The 22,109-nt window shown below is 36.8% G+C and overlaps 1 protein-coding gene across 1 annotated transcript in view; it reads left to right on the top strand.

Moving 5' to 3' along the window:
* EPHA6 (EPH receptor A6) overlaps positions 1-22,109 on the top strand; it is an 848,112-nt gene that overhangs the window by 563,306 nt on the left and 262,697 nt on the right. Inside the window, exons 9-10 of the mRNA XM_084875438.1 lie at positions 6,010-6,080; positions 9,062-9,187. Of these exons, the coding sequence (XP_084731564.1) occupies positions 6,010-6,080; positions 9,062-9,187 (197 nt within the window). The remainder of the gene's footprint in view (positions 1-6,009; positions 6,081-9,061; positions 9,188-22,109) is intronic.

Below are 22,109 nucleotides of genomic sequence, written 5' to 3'. Positions count from 1 at the left end.
CTGACTAGCTGACTAGGTTCACCTATCTAAACCTCAGATTTCATACATATTATCTTCATTCACATTTAAAAGAATAAGTGTTACTTTTTATTGAACCCTTGATAGTAGGTCATCCTTTTGTCAGAAATTTGAGAATATCTTTAGACCATCGTATTTTCATTCGTTCTAGATTATCAATAGGGAAACAAAGGGATACCTTGAAAGTTTCCCTAATAATCTGAAACACACACATTCTGAAAAATACCAAAGTCATGATTTAAAACTACAATAAGAATTTCAGTCAAACAAGATACATCCATGCTGACTTCAGCTAGCGTACACCATCTGTACTGGAAAATTCCAATATTTAATAATGAGCAGGAATATCAAATAATTACCTTCAAGGACAGTAGTTCAATGAACTAGAAACAATCTTTATATTATTGATTTTTAAAGCTCTACTATGTACATTATTTATTAAACTTTATTTAAAATGACAGAGGATATGCACATATGAAATATTGTTATCTATACTTTGGACAGCAGATGAAAGTTACAGAGCAATAAATTGACAGTATTTAGAAAGCACTTATCAAATATGGGTTCCTAACAAAATTTAACTGTTATCTGTTAAGAGTGTATCCAATTTAATTGCAACAAATTTATTTTTATGAAATTTATCAAGGAACAAAGAAACACATGAATATTCTAATGTGGTAAGGTTGAAATGGTGATTTCTTTACGACATTAACTGTAAAAAGGGCATATCTTTACCCTATGTTTATTTAAAATTTTCATGCATATAAACAGACATAGTATTGCTGTTATAATTAACAGTATCTCAGAATATACTGCTTTAGGTGATTAGCTGATAGAAGAATGCTAGCTATGTCAATAAGAAAAATATATACATATGAAAGAATACAGGAAAAATGATAAATTCACCCAATAAAAAGTACCAGTTTTAGCATACGATGACGCTACCAGCAGATACTTTTGTCAATTACTCTCCTGCTTCTCCCTTTCTACACAGAGTTAACAGCTTCTTGCCATCGTCACAGCTTTAATACATTCATCTTTTATACTGGAGAGAAAACAAATTTTGCTGTCTCTAAATCAGCTAACTATCCCACCTAATAAAAGAGTAATATGCAAATTAACCACCACTCTGCTATACCCACAAGCCACACCCACCAGCCAATCAGAGCAAGTATGCAAATTAACCCCAACAAAGATGGCTGCCACCACAGAGAGCAGGAAGGAGGTTGGGTTTCCCCACCAATGGAGGAAGCAAAGCTTTCCACACACTGGCCTCCACTCCAGGCTACAAATTTTCAATTATAGAAGGTAAACAAATTTAAACAGAAATGGCAGCAGCCACGGAGCAAGCAGGAGGCTTGGCTTCTCTCCAGGATACAAAGTTTCAATTGTAGAAGGTAAATAAATTCCAAATACCAGGGCCTCTGCTTGGGTTCTAGGGGGCATGGCCAGCCTGCAAACCACCACAGGCCCCTTACCCAGGCCACCACACACCCCAAGAGAACCCTCACCCTGATGTGGGACACCCTTCAGGGCAAACCAGCTGGCCCCCACCAGTGCACCAGGCCTTTATTCTATCTAATAAAAGAGTAATATGCAGATTGACCATCACTCTAACACACAAGATGGCTGCCCCTATGTGGTCAAAGATCCTGCCCCCAGGTGGACACATGATGGCCAACACAAGATGGCCAGCAGGGGAAGGCAGTTGGGAGCAATCAAGCCAGCAGGGAAGGGCAGTTAAGGGTGACCAAGTCTGCAGAGGAGGGAAGTTGGGGGCAAATAGGCTGGCAGGGGAGCAGTTAGACATCAGTCAGGCTGGCATGGGAGTGGTTACGGGGTGATCAGGCTGGCAGGCAGAAGTGATTCAGGGTAATCAGTAAGGCAGGCATGTGAGCAGTTGGGAGCCAGCGGTCCGGGATTGTGAGAGGGATCCTAGATTGGAGAGGGTGCAGCTGGGCTGACAGATCTCACAGACACACACACACACACACACACACACACCCCTTGCCTGTGCACGAATTTCATGCACCAGGCCTCTAGTTAGGTATAAAATGAAATGTTTAAATGCTATAAACATTTACGCTTACAAATACAAAGATGAAGCCAATTGGTTATTTAAAGAAAAAGAAAAACCTTATGCATCCTGATGAAGATCTAAGTTTACCTTTAAAAAACGGGGGCCGAAACCAGTTTGGCTCAGTGGATAGAGCGTCAGCCTGCAGACTGAGGGGTCCCAGGTTTGATTCCAGTCAAGGGCATGTACCTTGGTTGCGGGCACATCCCCAGTAGGTGGTGTCCAAGAGGCAGCTGATCGATGAATCTCTCATTGACGTTTCTAACTCTCTAACCCTCTCTCTTCCTCTCTGTAAAAAAAAATCAATAAAATATATTTTTAAAAAGGGGGGGAGGGAAAGTTATATATTTTTTCTCATTCTAACTAGAAATTTCTTGCAAGAAGAGGGATTAGAAGACAACAAAGCCTCGGAAGAGGGATAGGGGAAATGCCAGTGGTTAATGTGGCAAGTCTGGAAAAGGGAAGAAAATAAAATAAAAGCATTTTGGTGTATGTAAAGTCACTGTGACAATTTGATTAGGTTAAAAAATCAAAATGCCAACATTTTTTTGTTGTTGTTGCTACATGTTTAGTAAACTTCATTAGAAAAATGTTAAGTAGAAGAATAAACCATACTATATTTTCATTGTCATTTATAACATAAGTGATGCCCATGCATTATGAATTTGGGGACACTGATATCTTGATAATACTCTTTCATGGAATTGCACATACTTTAAAGACAATCAGTTTGGAGCCTAAAGAGATTATTCAGTTATTAAAGTTCAATGAAGTACTATAAGGTGATATTAACTCCAAATATACAAATTATGTTAACTAGACTGTGCTAATTAAATATGATGGTTAATTTGATTCAGAAAGATACTTATTTTCTTACTTGAAAATTTCTTTGAAGTAGTTTGGGATGCTGTCTTAAATATTATTTTATTTATTCAGCAATGTTATTTATTGCCAATTTAAAAAATGACTCTAACTTCATAATTGAAATTGATTTAAGTGACATTTTAATAGTAATCCAATATATGGCAAACGTGGCTGTAATTTTTAAGTTATATTTTTATGTACTTGTAGAGTAGGAGCTAAGGCCTTATTTTCCAATAGAGTATAATATTTCAGAAAATTAAAAATAGCACCTATACAATGATATAAATAGCATGTGCACATATGGAAAAGCATTTCATTAAAATATCAGAAAATATTGCCTTGGCATGAAAACAGACATGTAGATCAATGAAACAAAACAGCAAAACAGAGAGCCTAGAAATAAAGCCATGCATACATGGTCAATTAATATTTGACAAAGGAGGTAAGAACATACAGTAGAGTAAAGACAGTTGGGTTTGGGAAAATAGGACAGATACATGCATTAAAAAAAAAGAAGAAAGAAAAATAAACAAGACCACCTTCGTACACCATGTAAAATAAATAATCTCAAAATGAATTAAAGATTTAAGTATAAGACTCCATGCCATAAAAATCCTAGAAGAAAACATAGAGAGTAAAATCTCAGACATTTCTCATAGCAGCATTTTTTCTGATATATCACCCCAGGCTAGGGAAACAAAAGTAAAAATTAACAAATCAAGCTAAAAAGTTTTTTGCACAGCAAAGGAAACCATCAACAAAATGAAAAGACAACACACTAAATGGGAAAATATATTCACCAATGATACATATGATGAGGGGTTAATATCCAAAATTTATAAAGAACTCATACAACTCAACACCAAAAAAAGAAGCAATCCAATTTAAAATGGGTAAGGACCTAAATAGACACTTCTCCAGAGAGGGCATACAGATGGCAAATATATATATATGAAAAGATGCTCAAAGTCACTAATCATCAGAGAAATGCAATTTTTTTGTCACCTCACACCTGTCAGTATGACTATCATCAATAAATCAAAAAACAAGTGTTGGAGAGAATGTGAAGAAAAGGAAACCCTTTTGCACTATTTATGGGAGTGCAAATTGGTACAGCCACTGTGGAAAACAGTATGGGGATTCCTCCAAAAATTAAAAATGGAACTGCCTTATCCCAGCAATTCCACTTCTGGGTATATATCCAAAGGAATCCAAAACTCTAATTTGAAAAAATATATGCACGCCTGTGTTCATTGCAACAATATTTACCATAGCCAAGCTATGGAAGCAAGCCAGGTGCTCATCAGTATACTGTACTAGTAGATAAAAAGCTGTGGTACATTCAGACAATGTTCATTAAAAAGATAGATATTGCCCTCACTGGTTTGGCTCAATGGTTGGAGGGAACATTGGCCTAGGGACTGAAGGGTCCCAGGTTCAATTCCAGTCAAGAGCATGTACCTTGGTTGTGGGCACATCCCCAGTAGTGGGTGGGCAGGAGGCAGCTAATCAATGTTTCTCTCTCATAGATGTTTCTAACTCTCTATCCCTCTCCCTTTCTCTCTGTAAAACATCAATTTGTTTAAAAGATAGAAATCTTACCATTTGAGGCAGCATGAATGAACCTAGAGGTTATGATAAGTGAAATAAGTCAGTCATAGAAAAACAAATACCACATGATTTTACTTACTAGTATATGTGGAATCCAAAGAATATAAATGAACGAACAAAACAGAAATGGAATCATAGATACAGAGAACAGACTGATGGTTGCCAGAGGAAAGGGGGTTTGGGGGATTGGGTGCAAAGATAACGGGATTGAGTACAGATTGGAAATTACAAAATAGTCATAGGAATGGAAGTACAGAATAGGAAATATAACCATTAATATTGTAATAAATATGCATAGTGACTGTTGGTTACTGGAAATATTAGGGGAAATGCTTTGTAAAGTATATGATTGGCTAACCACTATGCTATACAACTAACTAAACCTAACACAAAATAATATTGATCATTAACTGTAAAAGACTTTTTCAAAAATAAAAAAATAAAGAAAATATCTCCTTTACACGTAAATATGACAAACTTAAAAGAAGACATTACAGTTGTTGTAAATTACATTTGTTTGGCCTAATAAATTGGAAAGGTGGGCTCAAATGTTATCTTTTCCTGGAGGAGAATTTGAATACTACTTAACAAGAGAACTTAATGATGAAGAAAAATTTGTACTAAATTATTTTTGGTGTTCCATTTTAATGCTTGCCAATTTATATGACATCAGAAACTGCTTTAACATTCTACATGCTGGGGGAAACAATTTCAACTGTATAAGATAAAAATAATTCATTTTGAAATATCTCTTAAGCACTTTGGTAGGGAAGCATTCATTGGAAATTATTCTATGAGAACTGAAAGGCATTTCTGAATAAATACTGAATTTGCTAAAGGATTTGAAGCAAAATTCACACTTAAAGAACGGATTGTGGGCTGCAGATGTATTCTGGTTAACCATTTGGAATTAGCAGTTTGATGAACTGTCAGATCAGCTGGATGCTGATGAATTTATTCATGTTGAGGAAGTCCTGGGAGATAAGCACCTGCTTCTGATCTTCAGAATTTGATTACCCTGAGAGAGAAGAGACATGCCTCTACCAAACTTCTGGCATTAAAAAAATAAAAATCAGACTGTGAGGCAGTGAAACTGGAAGATAGCTGTCTAAATTTCTGAAATTCTGACTCAAAGACATTTTTATTATGGATGTCATATGTGGAAGGACATGATTATAAAATTGCTGATTACAAAATATTTTCTAAGATTCCTGTCATTTGGATCAATCAATCCACTTGAGAGTATTGTATTCTTTTCTGGGATTAATTTTGATGCATGCAAAACAACCTTCTGTGGAGTATTTTCAGACGTTAGAAAGATGTCCCAAAAAGTGGTCTTTATGATAAGGACTTTGCCCGTGAGTGATATGTATTTTAATCGGCTTTGAATCTTATTTAGCATAATTCTAAAAATAAGATTCTATTTACTTTTTTTAAAGGTGCCAATGGTACATAAAGGCAAAAATGAAGTCAGAAGAGAAGAGAAGAAACCACTTACAGAATGGGGACCGTAAGTAGTGAAGTGCCTCTTCTCCATTGTTTTCTGTTCAAAAGTTCCTTGTGAACTTGGATCAGTGAGTTAAGAAAGCCAAAAAGCCTACTTCCAGCCTTTCATCTGGCTTCCAGGCTTGTTGGTGAAAAGTGCACCTGCTTCTCATTAAATGATATTGCTTTGTTCCCACTTCTGCTTGCTGAAAAACACAACAGACCGAATATGTCAAAAATGCAAAATGACTGATTGTACCTACTCTTTACCCCTCACCATGTCTTCAGCATGTGGGTTGGTTTTATTTAGTGGGGCCTTCGCCACAGAAACATTATGGAATCCTTATTCTTTCTTACAGGAACTGTCATTTAAACACATAACAGATCAATTTTCAGTTCATTAACACTAACAAAGAAAATCAGCTCTTTAACTCTAAGAATATGTATGAAATCCTTGAGCTGATTGCAAGGTCATGTCCATGTGAAGGATCTCTTCCCAAGCACGCTGTAATTGCCACCATAGTTAGTTTCCTGATTACCAACCTGTCCTCCCCAACACTCACCTTCACCTCCCCCTCACTCATTCTGGACAGCTCCTCTGCAGCGAGAGGCTGGATTAACAAGAAAGGGATGTTTTCCAATTAGCCACAGAGTAGAGATGATATGTGAGGTGAGCTGTTTAACTACTTAAGCTCATCTTCTACAATACTTCAGATTGAGCCACATGAGTAAGGGACTTTTAAAACTCTATCACCATCCTGGGGAGGGAAAGGATTCAAGAGAGGAATTTACAAACTAGAGAGATGATTTAGGGCTGTTTCTAAGGCTCACATAATTTCTCAAAGAGTGGTCTCGGGACTGTCTGCATGAGAATATTCCACTCTCACTCCCCAGAGGTCTGATTCAGAAGAGCCAGGGGAGGGCCAACATATCTGCATTTTCAGCAAGCTCTCCAGGTTGTTCTTGTGAACAGTAAGTTTGAGGCTGCACTGGGAGGGAAGGGGGAGCTGAGACAGCCTATACCAGGCGAGGAATGAGCTGAAACAGATGCAGAAACATGGATCCAAACACCTGGACAGATAACTTATGCTGAGCAACCTTAAGATTCACTGTGGGGCATTTAGAACTGAAATGCAGAAGAAAGAGATGCTCCTGAGGTATTTAGTATCTGTTTTCCAACTAACAGTGTAGCATAAACTAAACCAGATGGCCCAGTGAGAAGCAATGAAAATAACCTGAGGCAGCCAAGGAGATAGAAGAAAGATAAACTGATGTTTCAAAAGACTGGGATAAGTTAAATGAGTAACCAGACAGTCAAAATTAGAACTAAGTTGGGTTTTTTCCTATAACACATATATTATGTTTACAAAGGGGAAAAAAGTGATATTATAATAACTAACCAATGTATTCCTTAGAAATGTGTATCACCTTAAATAATTAAATGGTTGAATTGTTAAAATCAGTTCCTAAGTAATATCTTTTTTATCTGTGCCCAAAATAATGTTATCAGTTACCAGTAAATACTAGTCGTAGCCACTGAATATGAGTTTATGGTGTGCAAACTGAAATTACTCAAATGTCGTATAGAATATAAATAAGAGATACAAATTATCCGTTCTCCTTTCCTCCAATCTAAACTTTAGGAAATCAAGAAAGGCATAGCATTTCAGAATATTGTCAGGTCTTAGTACCTCTAGAAATATGCTTCACTAGTGCCATTTTGGGAAGTATTATTCTCATGGGTGCATATCTAGTACCAGCATACAGCTGGCAAAAATAATAAAAGAAGGCAGCAAGCATAGAAGAACTCATGAAGCAAAATTATTGCTGATAATGGGCATTTTATGACCTTTTCTAAACTCACTGTATTATCTTTTGTTTGCTTGCTTTTGAGATTTTTCTTGAAAGAGCATGTTTCTAGGGTGACCTAGACAATACTTAACTTAGTTTGTGTGTGGCTTTCAAAATCTAAGAAACCACAAAACTAAATGCAAATTTGTATTGATCTTTTAATCTCCACCAATTTGTATTCATAATTATGTCTATGCCAAGGCCAAAAGATATAATATTACCTATAAAACCATACCTAAAATATTTGGGAATATACAAAAATGTATAAGAAGTGATCTCCTGTCCTCCAGAAGCTAGAAATCTAACGTAGAAAGCACAAACCCGTGAGCAAAAGAGAGGAATTACCACAGGCAGTCTGTGACTTCAGATGCTGAGGGAGTTGCAAATGATGTGCAACTGCGCATTCAGGTGTCCCAGCCGCCCCTGTCTCACTGCCCATGGCATCCACCCCCACCAGAGGAAGAGCAGCAATTACACAGCCAACCACCAGACCTGTGCCTTCTCCCCTACCCGCCCCTTCAGAATAGGCAGGGGGTCCTTCTCAGGACCCTGTGTATTCTGCCATCAGGAAAGAACCACTATTGGTTGTTGTCTTCTGACACTGTGCCTCGGGTCTATTCTTACTGCCTAAGAGTTTCTGGAAGGGGAGAGACCACAGGACTGGGTCATAAGTTCAGGAAAACCTAGTGCCTTAGAGGACAAGGGGCCCAGGATGGACATTAACAGGCTTGCCTGCTTGTTGGGGGTGAGAAGCGAACGGGGAAGGCCCGTGCCTCATCCCCCCATGCCCTGAGCCAGATCAGATGTGAAATGTACGGGCTGTCAGTGGGCAAGCGAGCAGATGGAACTTTTTACAGAAATATAATAAAAATGTCTTTTCTGGAACCAGTCAGCTCACTTTCCATTAAACCACCAGATCATTTTACATTAACAGCAAATAAAATTTTATTCCAAGTACTCAAAGCTTTAATGGAGTGGAGGCATTGGGGGAGGGGGGGGCGTCAGAAAGAGAAAAAAGAATTGCATTTAAGTAATTAACAAGAATGACTACTTCAGTAAGTGGCACCTTATTTTAAACAGTCACAAGATATGTAAGTACTTAAAAAAAAAAAAAAAAAACCTCTTATGTTAAATCAGTCTTTTATTTTGTTGCAGTGCGCTTTCCAGGAATTAAAACTTACATAGATCCAGATACCTACGAAGACCCATCCCTAGCAGTCCATGAATTTGCAAAGGAGATTGATCCCTCAAGAATTCGCATTGAGAGAGTCATTGGGGCAGGTAAACATAAAATCTATACTTTTGAAGATGTATGGCTTAATGGCTTAACTGGTTTATCAATTAATATTTTAAACCTTATAGTCTTAGTCATAAAAAAAAGTTAAGAAATGAAAAGTAATTTTTTTAAGTATCTTAAATGTCTTAATTCAGTTTCCAAACAATGAGAAAATTCAGAAAGGTTACTTTAACATTCTATCGTCTTCTTTTAGTATGGAGATAAATTATAATAAAACTAGAGTGATTCAGGAATTTATTTTTAAAAATGTAATTTCAGGAGTTTGTCACAGGTTATTATTGATTTACTAAAACCTCAACGTCTATAGACATATACTATAATTAGTATTAATATTGATGATATTGCAGCTCTGCAAGATCCAAAAGTGTTCTGAGAATCATTGCGGATAAAATTTGTTTTATAGTTTTATATCATTTTCATGTCAGTAATTTTCCCTATGTAGACCATTCAAACATTCAGAACAAACATTCATTTATTCACCTATTCTGAATAAATACAAATACATTTTGAATCAGCTTTCAAGAATTTATTCTGTATATTACTTACAGCAGAGGCTAAGCCAAGTAACAAAGAAAATTCACTCCTCTCTGAAGTTTCTGACTCAACGCGAGTAATCCATGGGGCCCAGGAAGTCTCATTCAGATTTTGAAAGAATAAAAGGGAGTTCCTTCCACTCTTTGATCTGCCTTCCCCTAGTGTGTCATCCTCCTCACCAGCCATCCCTCTGCCAGCCTGTGAGAAAAAGGAAAGAGTTGTCTCTTTGGCTGTATCTTTAAGGCAATTACCCACAAATTTAAAAATTCACTCTCAATCATTCAAAAACAGTAACATGGACACACTTAAATGCAAGATAATTTGGAAATGTAATCTGTGACCAGGCAGCCATGCATGCAGCTAAAGGACGGAGAGGACATAAATTCCTAAACAGGGAAGAGAAACGATCCTGAAGGGAGATATTGGTCTCCTCTAGAAATGCTGGATATATGTACAATCCTTTGGACAGAGCAGAACATAGCAGAGCATGACTATACAAAAGAAAAAAAAGAAAAAAGGAGCTGATTATTTCTTGTCCCTTTCAAAGCTTTTCTTCATGGAAAGACCAGCTAAATAATTAGTGGGGGGCTAGTGCAAAATGAAAGCGTAGAGTCCCTTGTTAAAGAGTGATTACAGGCTTTTTAGGTAGCAACAGCAGAGCATTAAGCAAGTGGCAGTGCCCGGGTAAAGAGTCCCTTTTACCATTTGATTTCCTGTGCTCAGTGGATCATCTCATCTCCTGCATGGTCAGGTCTCTCTCCCTCTAACAGCTGACACAGGGGTCCTATACGTTTAATCCTCATGCTCACAGCCAGAAAGAGGCTGTCATATCAGGAAGATTAAGAAGCTGGAATGCAACCAGAATCTCTATCTACTACTACTGAACATAAAGAACATCAATAGGCACTGAAGACTTAATTGAAAAGAGTGATTGCATTACTTTCATTTAGTGTGAGGGGTTGTTTTCTTAAGCAGCAGAGGAAGAGAGAAGAAGGGAAGTCCAATGATTCCATCACGCCCTGCCTTTGGCTCTCCCCCTCTGGCCTGTTCTTTAACACTGCGATATCCCACACTCCCCCCTCCACAGCCGAGCCTTTTCTCTCTGAGCCCTTGGTGCAGAAATTAAACACCGCTGTCTGAAATCATATTAAAAGATAAAATCAAATAGCCAAAGTGTAAACAAATTAATTTTTTCTTAAGGTTCAGGCTTTTTCCAGATAAAATATAAATTTTGCCTGTAAAATGTGTAACAGACACTGCCAAAGTAAACAATAGCTATTAATGGGTCTGTTTTAATATCACGTTGCTCTGATTTGCCAAAGACAATATCTAAACCATGTAGTCAATCCTATTCATCAGTGTCTCCTTTTTATATTATTTGTGACTGTTTCAACTTTCAAATAATATGGTAAGCATCCTTTTACTGTGCATCTTCAAGAAAATCATAAAAACAAAATTTTTTTATAAGACAAAGTTGTTATAACTTTCCTCTCTGTGCTCCTGACCAGTACTGCTCTGTTCATTAAATTCATTAGGTCATCCTGGCCAGGTGGCTCAGGTGGTTGGAGCATTAAAGGTTGCAGGTTCAGTCCCCTGTCAGGGCACATATGCAGGTTGCAGGTTCAATCTCTTGTTGGGATCCATATGGGAGGCAACCAGTGAATGTTTCTCTCACACATCTCTCTCTCTCTCTCTCTCTCTCTCTCTCTCTCTCTCTCTCTCTCTCTCTCTCTCTTTCTCAAAAGAAAAAAAAAATTTTAAAAAGTCAATAAAACTATATCATATCCTCAGGTGAGGGTTAAAAAATTTTTTTCATTCATTATGAGGTCATGTTCCTAAAACTCTAATTGCATGTGGAAACAACCTCATGAACGTGTGGACTTTTCTTACTGCAGCAATGTGGGAAAACATTGTGTAGTCAAATTAAAGAAGAATTAATATAGTTACACAACATCTATGACATAATTGCGCAACTGGTTATTTGCCCAGATTTTTACTGCAAATACTTTATTTAGGTTGTCTCAGAGCCTTTATTTCCCCCCCCCCACCTATTTGATTGTGTCTTTTCAGACTCTATTTCAAAATCATCTGTGTGTATTAGGTATTCCCCTTTAAAGAGTAAATTGAGGGACATAAGTAGGATAATAGGTGGACAGAAGTGGGATAGAGTCAATGAGAGAGGAGAAACAAGCAAGATTTCAGGTCTTAATAATTGTTCGGTGAAAGACACTCTGTTCTGATAAAGGCATTGAGAGTAGCAGGGGATTCACAATTCATTGCTGAGGAAAGGTCTGCAAGACCTGCATGATTTTTAACAAAGAAATCAGTTAGACTATTTTTCCAGGTTTCTAGTTGGGAGACACAATGTATGATTATTCAATATTCCTTAAATGAGTCATTAAAAAATTAACCCTAAAGTAACCACATTAAAATTTTAAGAAAGGAAACAGTGTGGAAAATTATATCGCACCTAACCAATGATACTTCTTAACACTGAAAAATGTTTATTAGTTGGCTAAAGTCTATTTATAAAAGGTACCTATGCTACAGAGTTTTTTCATATTGAGTCATTATGCTCATCAAAGATACATATATTCAATCTGTCTTTCACACACAATCTCTGTCCCAAAGGTTTTTAATTTTATAACCATCCAGATATGCAATAAATTCTTGGAAAATTTAATTTGTCCTATGTCTAGGCTATATACATAAGTATTCTCAAAATTTCTTGTCTTTCACTATGAAGTTTACTGTTGTTGTTGTTTTTTTAATGAGTTTTCTAGGACACTTTTTCTTTTTTGTATATCACTATTCTATTTAATAGTGGCAGCTTATCTTTGTTCATCAGTACAGGCCTGAATTCCATGAAAATGCACATTTCCATTTAAATGAAGTGAGCAGCTCTGTTGCATAGGAGACTATCCAGATCATCTATCGCCTTTGACTTTTTGCATCATAAAAGGAGATACTGTGGCCAGAGGACTATAAAACAGAAATTCCCAGGCTAAAAGAGCCAAGCCAGATGAGGGTAGAATTATTATTTTATACATATCTTGAGATAATGGAGAAAACTGGTAAACTGAATTTTAATCACGGGCTAGAAAAGATCATTGAAAGGCTACCCCTTTTCCAGGGCAGTACTGAACCTAAACCATTATAAGAAAAACTTGCCTAGCAGAGTATGATTTTGAAACATTATTCCATTGAAAAAGTCATTTCTGTGTCTCTAAGCCCATAGGGCATTCTTATTTTTGACCTTCCCTCTTTCCCTAGTATCAATGGAAATGCATAAAATCTCCCCTTCATTCATTCTGTTCCTTTATCTATATGAAACTCATTATTGCCTCTACTATCAGCCTTATCTTCTCATGGCTTAGTGTCACCGTATTTTTTTCTTTTTCTGGAATAGCCTAGGAAGTTTTAACTACTAGTTTTTCAACAGTCATCTGCAGGTAAAAGAAAATCAAAAGGACAACAAAAAGGATATAATAAAAGTGAGTGTCAAACCAGTGATTTATTCAGCCTAAAGTTTGGTTCTGTTATTGCCATCTTGTTTGAGGTCATAGCTGCCCTTAATGGTATATAAGGCAAAATGCTTACTTTATGTACCTCTCCTTTTTTCCCTGTCATTCCCTAGCCAGCCTCTTATCTCTGCTCTAGAATCTATTATTTTTAAGGTTTTTTAAAAACTCTTTTATTCTCTTTATTATTTTTTTCCTCTTCTATAGCTATATGATATTTTCTTACAGCATGACAATAGGAAATGTAGACAGGATTCCAGATGTAGTTTCACAATTTACTTTCTTATAAGAAGAAAAACGTGTCTATAGGCCGTTTCCTCTATATTTAGATGAGATGCTAATTTTGTCCTTGTCCAGCAATTTAAAGGATATATAGTAGAGGCCAGATTAATTTTCTTTTCTATTCTTGGTAACTCATATGTCCAATTAGTAGACTGAAAATAGGATCAACAACAGATTCTGGCATGATCTTTGTCTCTTTTACCCAAGAATTCATATGTTTCTAAATTAAATGATGTAATGAAAGATGGGCTTTATCCATTTTCCACGGACATTATGATATGAATTAAAAAGATAGACTGAAACCAGACAGACCCCGCTTGTATCACAATTATGGTACTAATTCACTCTCTGACCTTCATAAATTTAGTAATCTTTTAGAAATTTGGTTTTCTCACTTTATAATAAATTCATAATGATAATAGCTGTCTTGCAAGATTAATGTAAGAATTGGTGATGACACATATTAATGAGTAACTTGGGAATGATATGTATGTTTTTCAGTTAGTTTAAAATTACTAATTAAAAATGAAGTTTCAATTTTGTCAGTAATACTTATTTAATAAATAAAAATGTAAATAAATAAAGATATGGTTATCAACAAAAAACCTAATGTGGAATGTAAATTAAAGTACAACAAATTAAATTAATATGAAATCAAATGCATAATATATACAAAATAAAAATAAGCTAGAAGAACAAATTTATAATGGACAGGTGTGAATTATAGTAGTTGTAATGCTTTCTATTAATAATTTGCTTAATAAACTCAAATTTTAGAACTTATTATATACCTTGCATTTACATAATGAAATATAGAACCTTTCAAAGATTACACTGAGAATTTCTTTTGTACTAGAGGCCTGGTACACAAAGTCATGCATGGATGAGGTCCAGCCAACCCATCCCAGTCGGGTTGGGGGAGTTGATCCAGGGTGGGGTCAGCCAGGGGGAGGGGCTGAGGGTGGTTGTCTGGCCAGGACCCCGCCCCCTAGTCAAATCTCCAGTGGAGGGGACAATTTGCATATTAGCCTTTTATTATATAGGATTGAGTTTGTTTAATAGGCAAGGTAATCTTGAAGAGTTCTCCTAATAACTTATAGAAATCATTAGTCTTTCAAAAATTTTTTCTTGGACAAAAATCATACACCTTTGAATGAGGACAGCGGGGGTGGGAGGGGAGGGAGGGAGGGAATTAGGGCTGGGGACCGGGTGGAGGAGAGCTATGGGGGGGGGGGGGGAGAGAAACAATTGTAATAATCTGAACAATAAAGATTTATTAAATTCAATTTTTTCCCCTTTGGCCTTTTCTTCTAATTTATATATTGCCAAAATATTTGGTGGAATGAAGAAAACTTGACACTTATTTTTTTTAAAGAAAGTACTACAAGGAGTTAGGGGAAGACTGGATACAGCTTATTTATAAAGAAAAAAAATAATGATACATTCTCATAATAGCCATAAGGGGGCAGAAAAAGACCCATATACCAACAGCAACAATTTCTATTCCTTACTTTATCATAGTATAATATATTAGTTATCTCTTGCTACATAACAAATTACCCTAAAATTTTTAAACAAAAACATTTACTATCTCAGTTTCTGTGGGTCAGAAATTCAGACATGCTTCAACTCCTGCAGAGTTGCTCACAAGGTTGTAATCAAGGTATCAGCTAGGGCTGTGATCCCATCTGAAGGCTCAACTGGGCAAGGATCTACTTCCAAGCTCATTTATATGGCTGCTGTCATGATATAATCCCTTGAGCATTGTTGTACTAAGGCCTTAATTCCTCCCTGCCAGTTTGGTGGAAAACACTCAGATTCTTATCATGTAGACCTCTATAATATGGTAGCTTATTTCATTAAAGCCAGCAAGAATATCTGCTAGCAAGACTGAAATATAATCTGTTGTAAACTAATCATGGAAGTGATGTCACATCGCCTTTGCCATGTTTATTGGCTATAAGTATAATATTAAAGCCAGACCACACTGAAGTGGGGGAGGTCACACAATGGCATGAATACAAGGTTTCAGGGATCATTGTAGGCCTTCTTAGAAGTTTGCCTACCACATATACTAATTTTCTAAACTTGAAGTTTATTTGGAATTTTAAGTTAAATCCTATTTAATAAAGAGGGAATATGCTAGTTGACCCTCATGCCATCTCAAAGATGGTAGCGTCCACAGCCAATAAGGAGGTAATATGCTAATTGACTGGCCCACCCTCAAAGATGGTAGCACCCACAGCCAATAAGGAGGGATTATGCTAATTGACTGCCATGCCCTCTAAGATGGTGGTGCCCATAGCCACAAGATGGTGGCATCCAGGCCTCTCAGCCCCACCAGGGCAGCCACATGCCTGATTCTGGCATCCCCAAGTCCCCTCAGCCCCCCAGCTGCCCAGGGCCAGCCTGAGGCTTAGGTAAGCCTCAGATGGCAACTGTCCCAGAACTGGCCCAAGGCTCAGGTAACCAGGGTCGGCCAAGGCTTGCGCTGCCAGCAGTGGCAGCAGCAGAATTGTGATGGGGCATTGCCTTCCCCTCATTGCCAGGTTGTCTTCCACCCCTGAGGGCTCCCAGACTGTGAGAGGGGACAAGCCAGGCTGAGCCCCCTCCCCCACACCTCCAGTGCATGAATTTTCATGCACCAGGCCTCTAGTATGAATATAATAAAGATGGTAAGGTCTTATTTAAAATACTATTCGGGGGGTAAGATAAAAACTGAATATAGGTTATTAAAGAAGTAACAGGTTGTTTATGCTCTATGATTATTTAATAATGCCACACACTCATTAATTCTGCATAAGAGATAATGTACATTCTACACTGTTGAACAGAGAGATGTGAATTAAGGCCGTAAATCTGATTATATGATCTGCTTATGTCATACTATAGTTCATCTAGCATGAGGTAATTAGTTGATTGTTCCCAAGTGGCACTTGTGTTCTCAGTCTAATTGTCTATTTATTTAACAAATGTAGCCATTTGAGCTTGTTCATGCTGTATAACAAACCATCCCAAAACTAAATGGCTTCAAATAATAATCATTTTGTTTACTCATAATTCTTCATGTCAACAATTTGGGTTGGCTCAGCTGGAGTTGAGGGTTTTGTCTTCCGGTCTCACCTGAGGCCACTCCTGTGAATGATGGCTCATGAATAGCATTGTTATGTGGTGGTTGGTGGGAGGGTATGGGCTGGGGGACAGGCCAGGATGAGGCTGATCGGAATGACTCATCTCTGCTCCATCTTTTCTCTTCTCCACCAACAGGCTAGACATGGGAGTCTTAAGGCAGTGTTCTAACCCAGTGGTCTGCAAACTCATTAGTCAACAGAGCCCAATATCAACAGTACAACACTTGAAATTTCTTTTGAGAGCCAAATTTTTTAAACTTAAACTTCTAACACCACTTCTTTAAAATAGACTCACCCAGGCCGTGGTATTTTGTGGAAGAGCCACACTCAAGGGGCCAAAGAGCCGCATGTGGCTCACAAGCCATGGTTTGCTGACCACTGTTCTAAGCAGGTGGGAGAAAGAGTTGTGTAGCCTCTTTAAGCCATGGCTCTGAACACCTACAACGTAATTCTGATACTTTATCTTGTTAAATCAAGTCACAAGGCCAATTCAGATTTAACAAGGTGGAGAAATAGCTTCTACCTCTTGAAAGAAGCTGCAAAAGCAAGGAGCATGTATACAGAGATGGGAAAGATTTGTGGTAATCTTTTACAACCTTTGTGTTTTTTTTTTTTTTTTTTAATTACAACACATTTTTATTTTTTTTTAATTTTTTTTTTAATTTATTTTTTTTTAATATATTTTATTGATTTTTTTTTACCCCCTCCCTCCCTCCCACACATCCCCTCCCTCCCCAGAGTTTTGTGTCCATTGGTTGCACTTATATGCATGTATACAAGTCCTTCGGTTGATCTATTATCTCCCCCAGATCTTCCTCCCGTCCCCACTGTAACTTGACAGTCTACTTGTTGATATACTGTCTCTATATCTATCTTATGGTTCACCAGTTTATAATGTTCTTTATTAATGTTATATAATGTTCTTTAAAAAAAAAAAAAAAAAAAAATTGAATCATTATTTTTCAAGCCTACTATGGATAACAGAGTATAAATTTCTTTTTTTTCTTTTTTTTTTTTTTTTTTTTTTTGTCTCTAAGCTCATTTTTGCTTTGCACTTCTAAGGAATGATATACAAGTTTTCCTTATTTAACAACTGTTAGGTAACCTGCCTGGGGCTATGTATGTGCTGTTTATAAGTAAAGGGGCTCAGGCTCAAGAAGGAAACAAAGGAAAGTATAATATGTAAGGTTAAAAAAAAAAAAGATGAAGAAGAAGAAGAAGAAGAGGTAGGAAGTAGAGAGGAAGACAGGTAGAAGGAAGAAGCATTATAAGTGAACAATGCACATATGTAAATTGGTATTGAAATTTAAAGAAGCTAGAGCTCTAGAGATCACTGCAGATTAAGCCATCAAATCACATCATGAGGATGACATGTGAAATCTAAGGAATGCCAGGTCGAGGAAAAGGCAGTTTAGTTAGACAGGGCAAGGGAGAAGTGGTAAAATAAAGAGAGGTGTGAAGACTGTGAAGAGGAATTTTGAACAATTTAAAGAGATTTTAGAGTTCCATGACACTGGCTGCTCATTATATCTAATTTTTCTTCAATGTCCAGGCCACTCCTTTTTCTTCATGCAAATAAAACTCTGCTTCTTGGCTGTTAGCAATGGTTAATGTATTTTTAGTTTGGTGAATTTTTAATTTTTAATCACATGTAAGCTTTAAAATAATTAAAGAAAAGAAGAATGCATTTTGCTTTTACTAGGCAAATAATTAAAATGCTTTTCACATTCATGACTGTTGTGAGAAGCAAATTAGATAAAGTAGGTCTAACTTACCATCCAACCTTTATCAGAACACCACCAGTGAAAGTGTTCACTACCTCAGCTGGCAGCCCATTCCCTGGGGAATAATTCCAATAAATCAAGGATTTCTTTGAGTAAAAATGTACTCTCATGTAACACTAGGTACTTATTCTGCAAAATTGAACTTATGCAAAGTAGAGTCCAAATTGTCTAAACCTTTCAACCATTGTCATCTGACACGATTTCTGGATAATTCATCAATCTGATAACATTTGTCTGGAGAGCTAGAGTTTTCCTCTAAGTCTTTTCAGTATTGAACCAAATATTTCAAATATGTTCTAATCAATTCTGAAAACACAAGGCTAGCACCTTTCCTGCTGTGCCTTAATTCATGCAGCTTGGGTTTGCATTTGCATTTTGAATGACTGCCACACACTGTCAACATAGAGAGTACACAAGTTTATCCCACGTGGCCTTTCTCAGATGAGTGGCTATTAAGCCAGGACTATTCCTATACTTGTCCAATTAACTTTATGATGCTGAATAAAAGGCTATATTTTATTTACACTACCACTTTTATATATCTATATAAATCATATATATTCTCTAGCTATCCAAACTTTTTTCTAATATTCCCATTTAATAAATATTTTTATTAAACTTCATCGTGTTTCTATAAGTTAATTTTCTCAAACTGTCCAGGTCCTTCTTCATCTCAATTAGATCAGCCAGTAAAATTACCATCTATATCATCCCCGAAATGTTTTGCCTTGCAAGCTACTTATGTGTCTTTATTGTAACTGAGCTCAGAGCTTTCTGTACCACATTTATTTGATGCATTCTTTAATTCTTCCCTTTATTGGGATAAATATTTTTCCATTGTTTGAATTCTGCATTTTTATGATAGCACTTTTTAAATTAAATTTATTGGGGTGGCATTGGTTAATAAAATTATATAGGTTTCAAGTGTACAATTCCATAATACATTATCTGTATATTGCATTCTGTTTTTATCAACTAAAGTCAAATCTTTTTCTGTCACCATGTATTTGACCTCCTTTACCCTTTACTACCTTCCTCTAACCCCCACCCCCCGCCCAATCCCAGTGGTAGCCACCATACTGTTGTTTGTCTTTGAGTTTTGTTTCTCTTGTTTGTTTATTTGTATTCAATTGACACCTATCCCTCACTCTGTAGAATTTCTGATCATGAAATTGTACCCAATCAGTGGACATTTAAAAAACTGTCATCCTAAAGTTTAATATAAATTATAGACAGAGCTTTTTCTTAGGCTGTTAGGTATCATTAAATGAAAATGATCATTTTCTCCCCAAGTTTCTGCCCCCTTACACTTCATAGTTTTTTGTTTTGTTTTTTAAAATTCAGAATAAGTCCAAATAACAGTTCTTATTGATTTTTTTGAAAGATTAAAACAGCATGCAAAGAAGTACTTATGATCTTTTATAGCTTCTCATTTATTGTTTTTATACTGGACTAAATAAAATCACAGGATGGAAAGGTATATTACATAAGGATTGTTTAGAGTTTGAAGCAATGTGCTTTCCATGTGGTCTAATGCCATTCCTTGTTTAATGGAAACTTTTGATATTCTGTTCCTGCCAGAACCTTTTTTACATTAAAAGTAGGTAAGAGTTATTAAATGTTGACATGCTTGAAGCATGCTTTAGATGTATTATATCTTTCAGTCATCATAATACTAGAAATCATAAGAATTACATATATCCAGCCCTGGTCAGGTGGCCCAGTTGATTAGAGATTCATCTCCTATGCCTGGGTTGGGGGTTTCATCTCTGATCAGGGCACATATAAGAATCAACCAATGAATGAATAAATAAGTGGTAAAACAAATTGATTTCTCTCTCTCCCTTCCTATAAATAAATAAGTACATATGGATAGAGCATCAGCCTGTGGGCTGAAAGGTCCTAGGTTTGATTCCGGTCAAGGGCATGTACCTTGATTGTGGGCACATCCCCAGTAGGGGTTATGCAGGAGGCAGCTGATCGATAGTTCTCTCTCATTGATGTTTCTAACTCTCTATCTCTCTCCCTTCCTCTCTGTAAAAAATCAATAAAATATAAAAAAATTATAATAATAATAAATTTTAAAAAGGTATCACATATGTCCATTTTATAGATAAGGAAACAAAGACATATTAAAGTGTTCTATTTAAGAGATTATCTATTATTATTATTATTATTATTATTATTATTCAAATGATGAATAGCTTGTAAGTAATAAAGCCAAATTCAACCCCAGAATAGCCTTAGTTCAGAGCCATGCTCTTATTAACCACTACTTTATTATAAATAACCTTTTATATGTGGGAATTTACTCCTCCTACATAAAAAATGTCTTCTTCTGGCCCTGTGCAATTGCTATTTCTTAAATAATCTTTCATTATCACAATCTCCACCTGTTTTAGGTGAATCTGTCTGTGTTCCTTGCTTTCATTCCGGCCATCTATCAGTCTCTTTCAGTAGTCACTCCCAGCTTTGTGATGTGAAGACTGCGTCCTAGCTGCTGATCTGCGTCAGTGACTTGTAGGGATAGATTGTCACTACCTAACTCTAAGTGCATTGATCCACAAAAAATCCAAGAAGTGCCTTAGCAGGACCAGCTTTAATTTGGATATTGACTGTTGTCACGAGGTCATTCTTTAGGGTGAGATTTTAAATTTCCCTCATTTAAACATGGTTCACATGTCCTGTATGCCACACCAATCCAGCAACAAATCCTGTCAGCTTTGCTTACAAAACACCTCCCAGTATCTAACCATTTTTTAACCTGTCAACATCTTTCTTGGCCTCCTTTCTCCCATCTTTGGTGTTCTCCACACAGAGCACCAGCAAATTTCTTGAAATGTAAGCCAGATTGTGTCACTCTGTGCTGAACCCTTCAATCACTTCATGACTCATTCACAGTAAAAGCGTTCGCCTACCTAGCTACCTCTTCAGCTTCATCTCCCACAATCTCTCTTGCTTACTGCTCTTTGGAAACATTAGCTTCCTTGCTCTTCCTCAAACATGCGTCACACACTTCTATCTCAGTACCTTTGTACCTGATGTGCCACCTGACTGTAAAGCTCTCAGTGACATCATGGCTCAGCTTCAGTGGCCACATGGCTTCTTTCTCACTCCCTCACTTCCTCCATCCTCCAGGACAATGTTACTTTATCAAAAACACAGTGTAGGAAAATAGCAACCTTCCTCTCACACTCCTTTCTCTCTTTACTCTGCTTTTTCTCTGCATTATAACCAACTGAGATAAATGTGTTCTGTTTGTTTTTCTTATTGCCTGACTTCTTTGTTCTTCCTATTCGCCATGGTACACTCGGCCCTTTAAGCAATCCTTGACATGCGAAATGATACAGAATTTATAGTTTGCAAAAATAATGAGAGTACTTATTCACTCATTAAGTGACTTTTGTCTTTAAAAGGCTTATATCTTAGTATAAAATCGGGGTGAGGGAAGTGAAATAGTATTTCATCTTATACATTCTCGGGGTTAAGTGTTCTGATGGAGGCATGCTAAGGATGTGTCAGCCTCTAAGAGAGTACAGGCATACAAGTTAAATTGGAAGGCCAACCCAGGAGATGAGATGACTTCATTCTGAAGAGGGTGAAAGTATCTGAAGAATGTTAGGAGAATTACAGAGTCAGATTTGCAATTAAAAT

The sequence above is a fragment of the Pipistrellus hanaki genome (genome assembly GCF_964339955.1).
Source record: "Pipistrellus hanaki genome assembly, chromosome: 2".
In the NCBI taxonomy this organism is placed as follows: domain Eukaryota; kingdom Metazoa; phylum Chordata; class Mammalia; order Chiroptera; family Vespertilionidae; genus Pipistrellus; species Pipistrellus hanaki.
The sequence above is the reverse complement of the archived record's forward strand: the minus strand, read 5'-3'. Positions and strand labels throughout refer to the sequence as shown.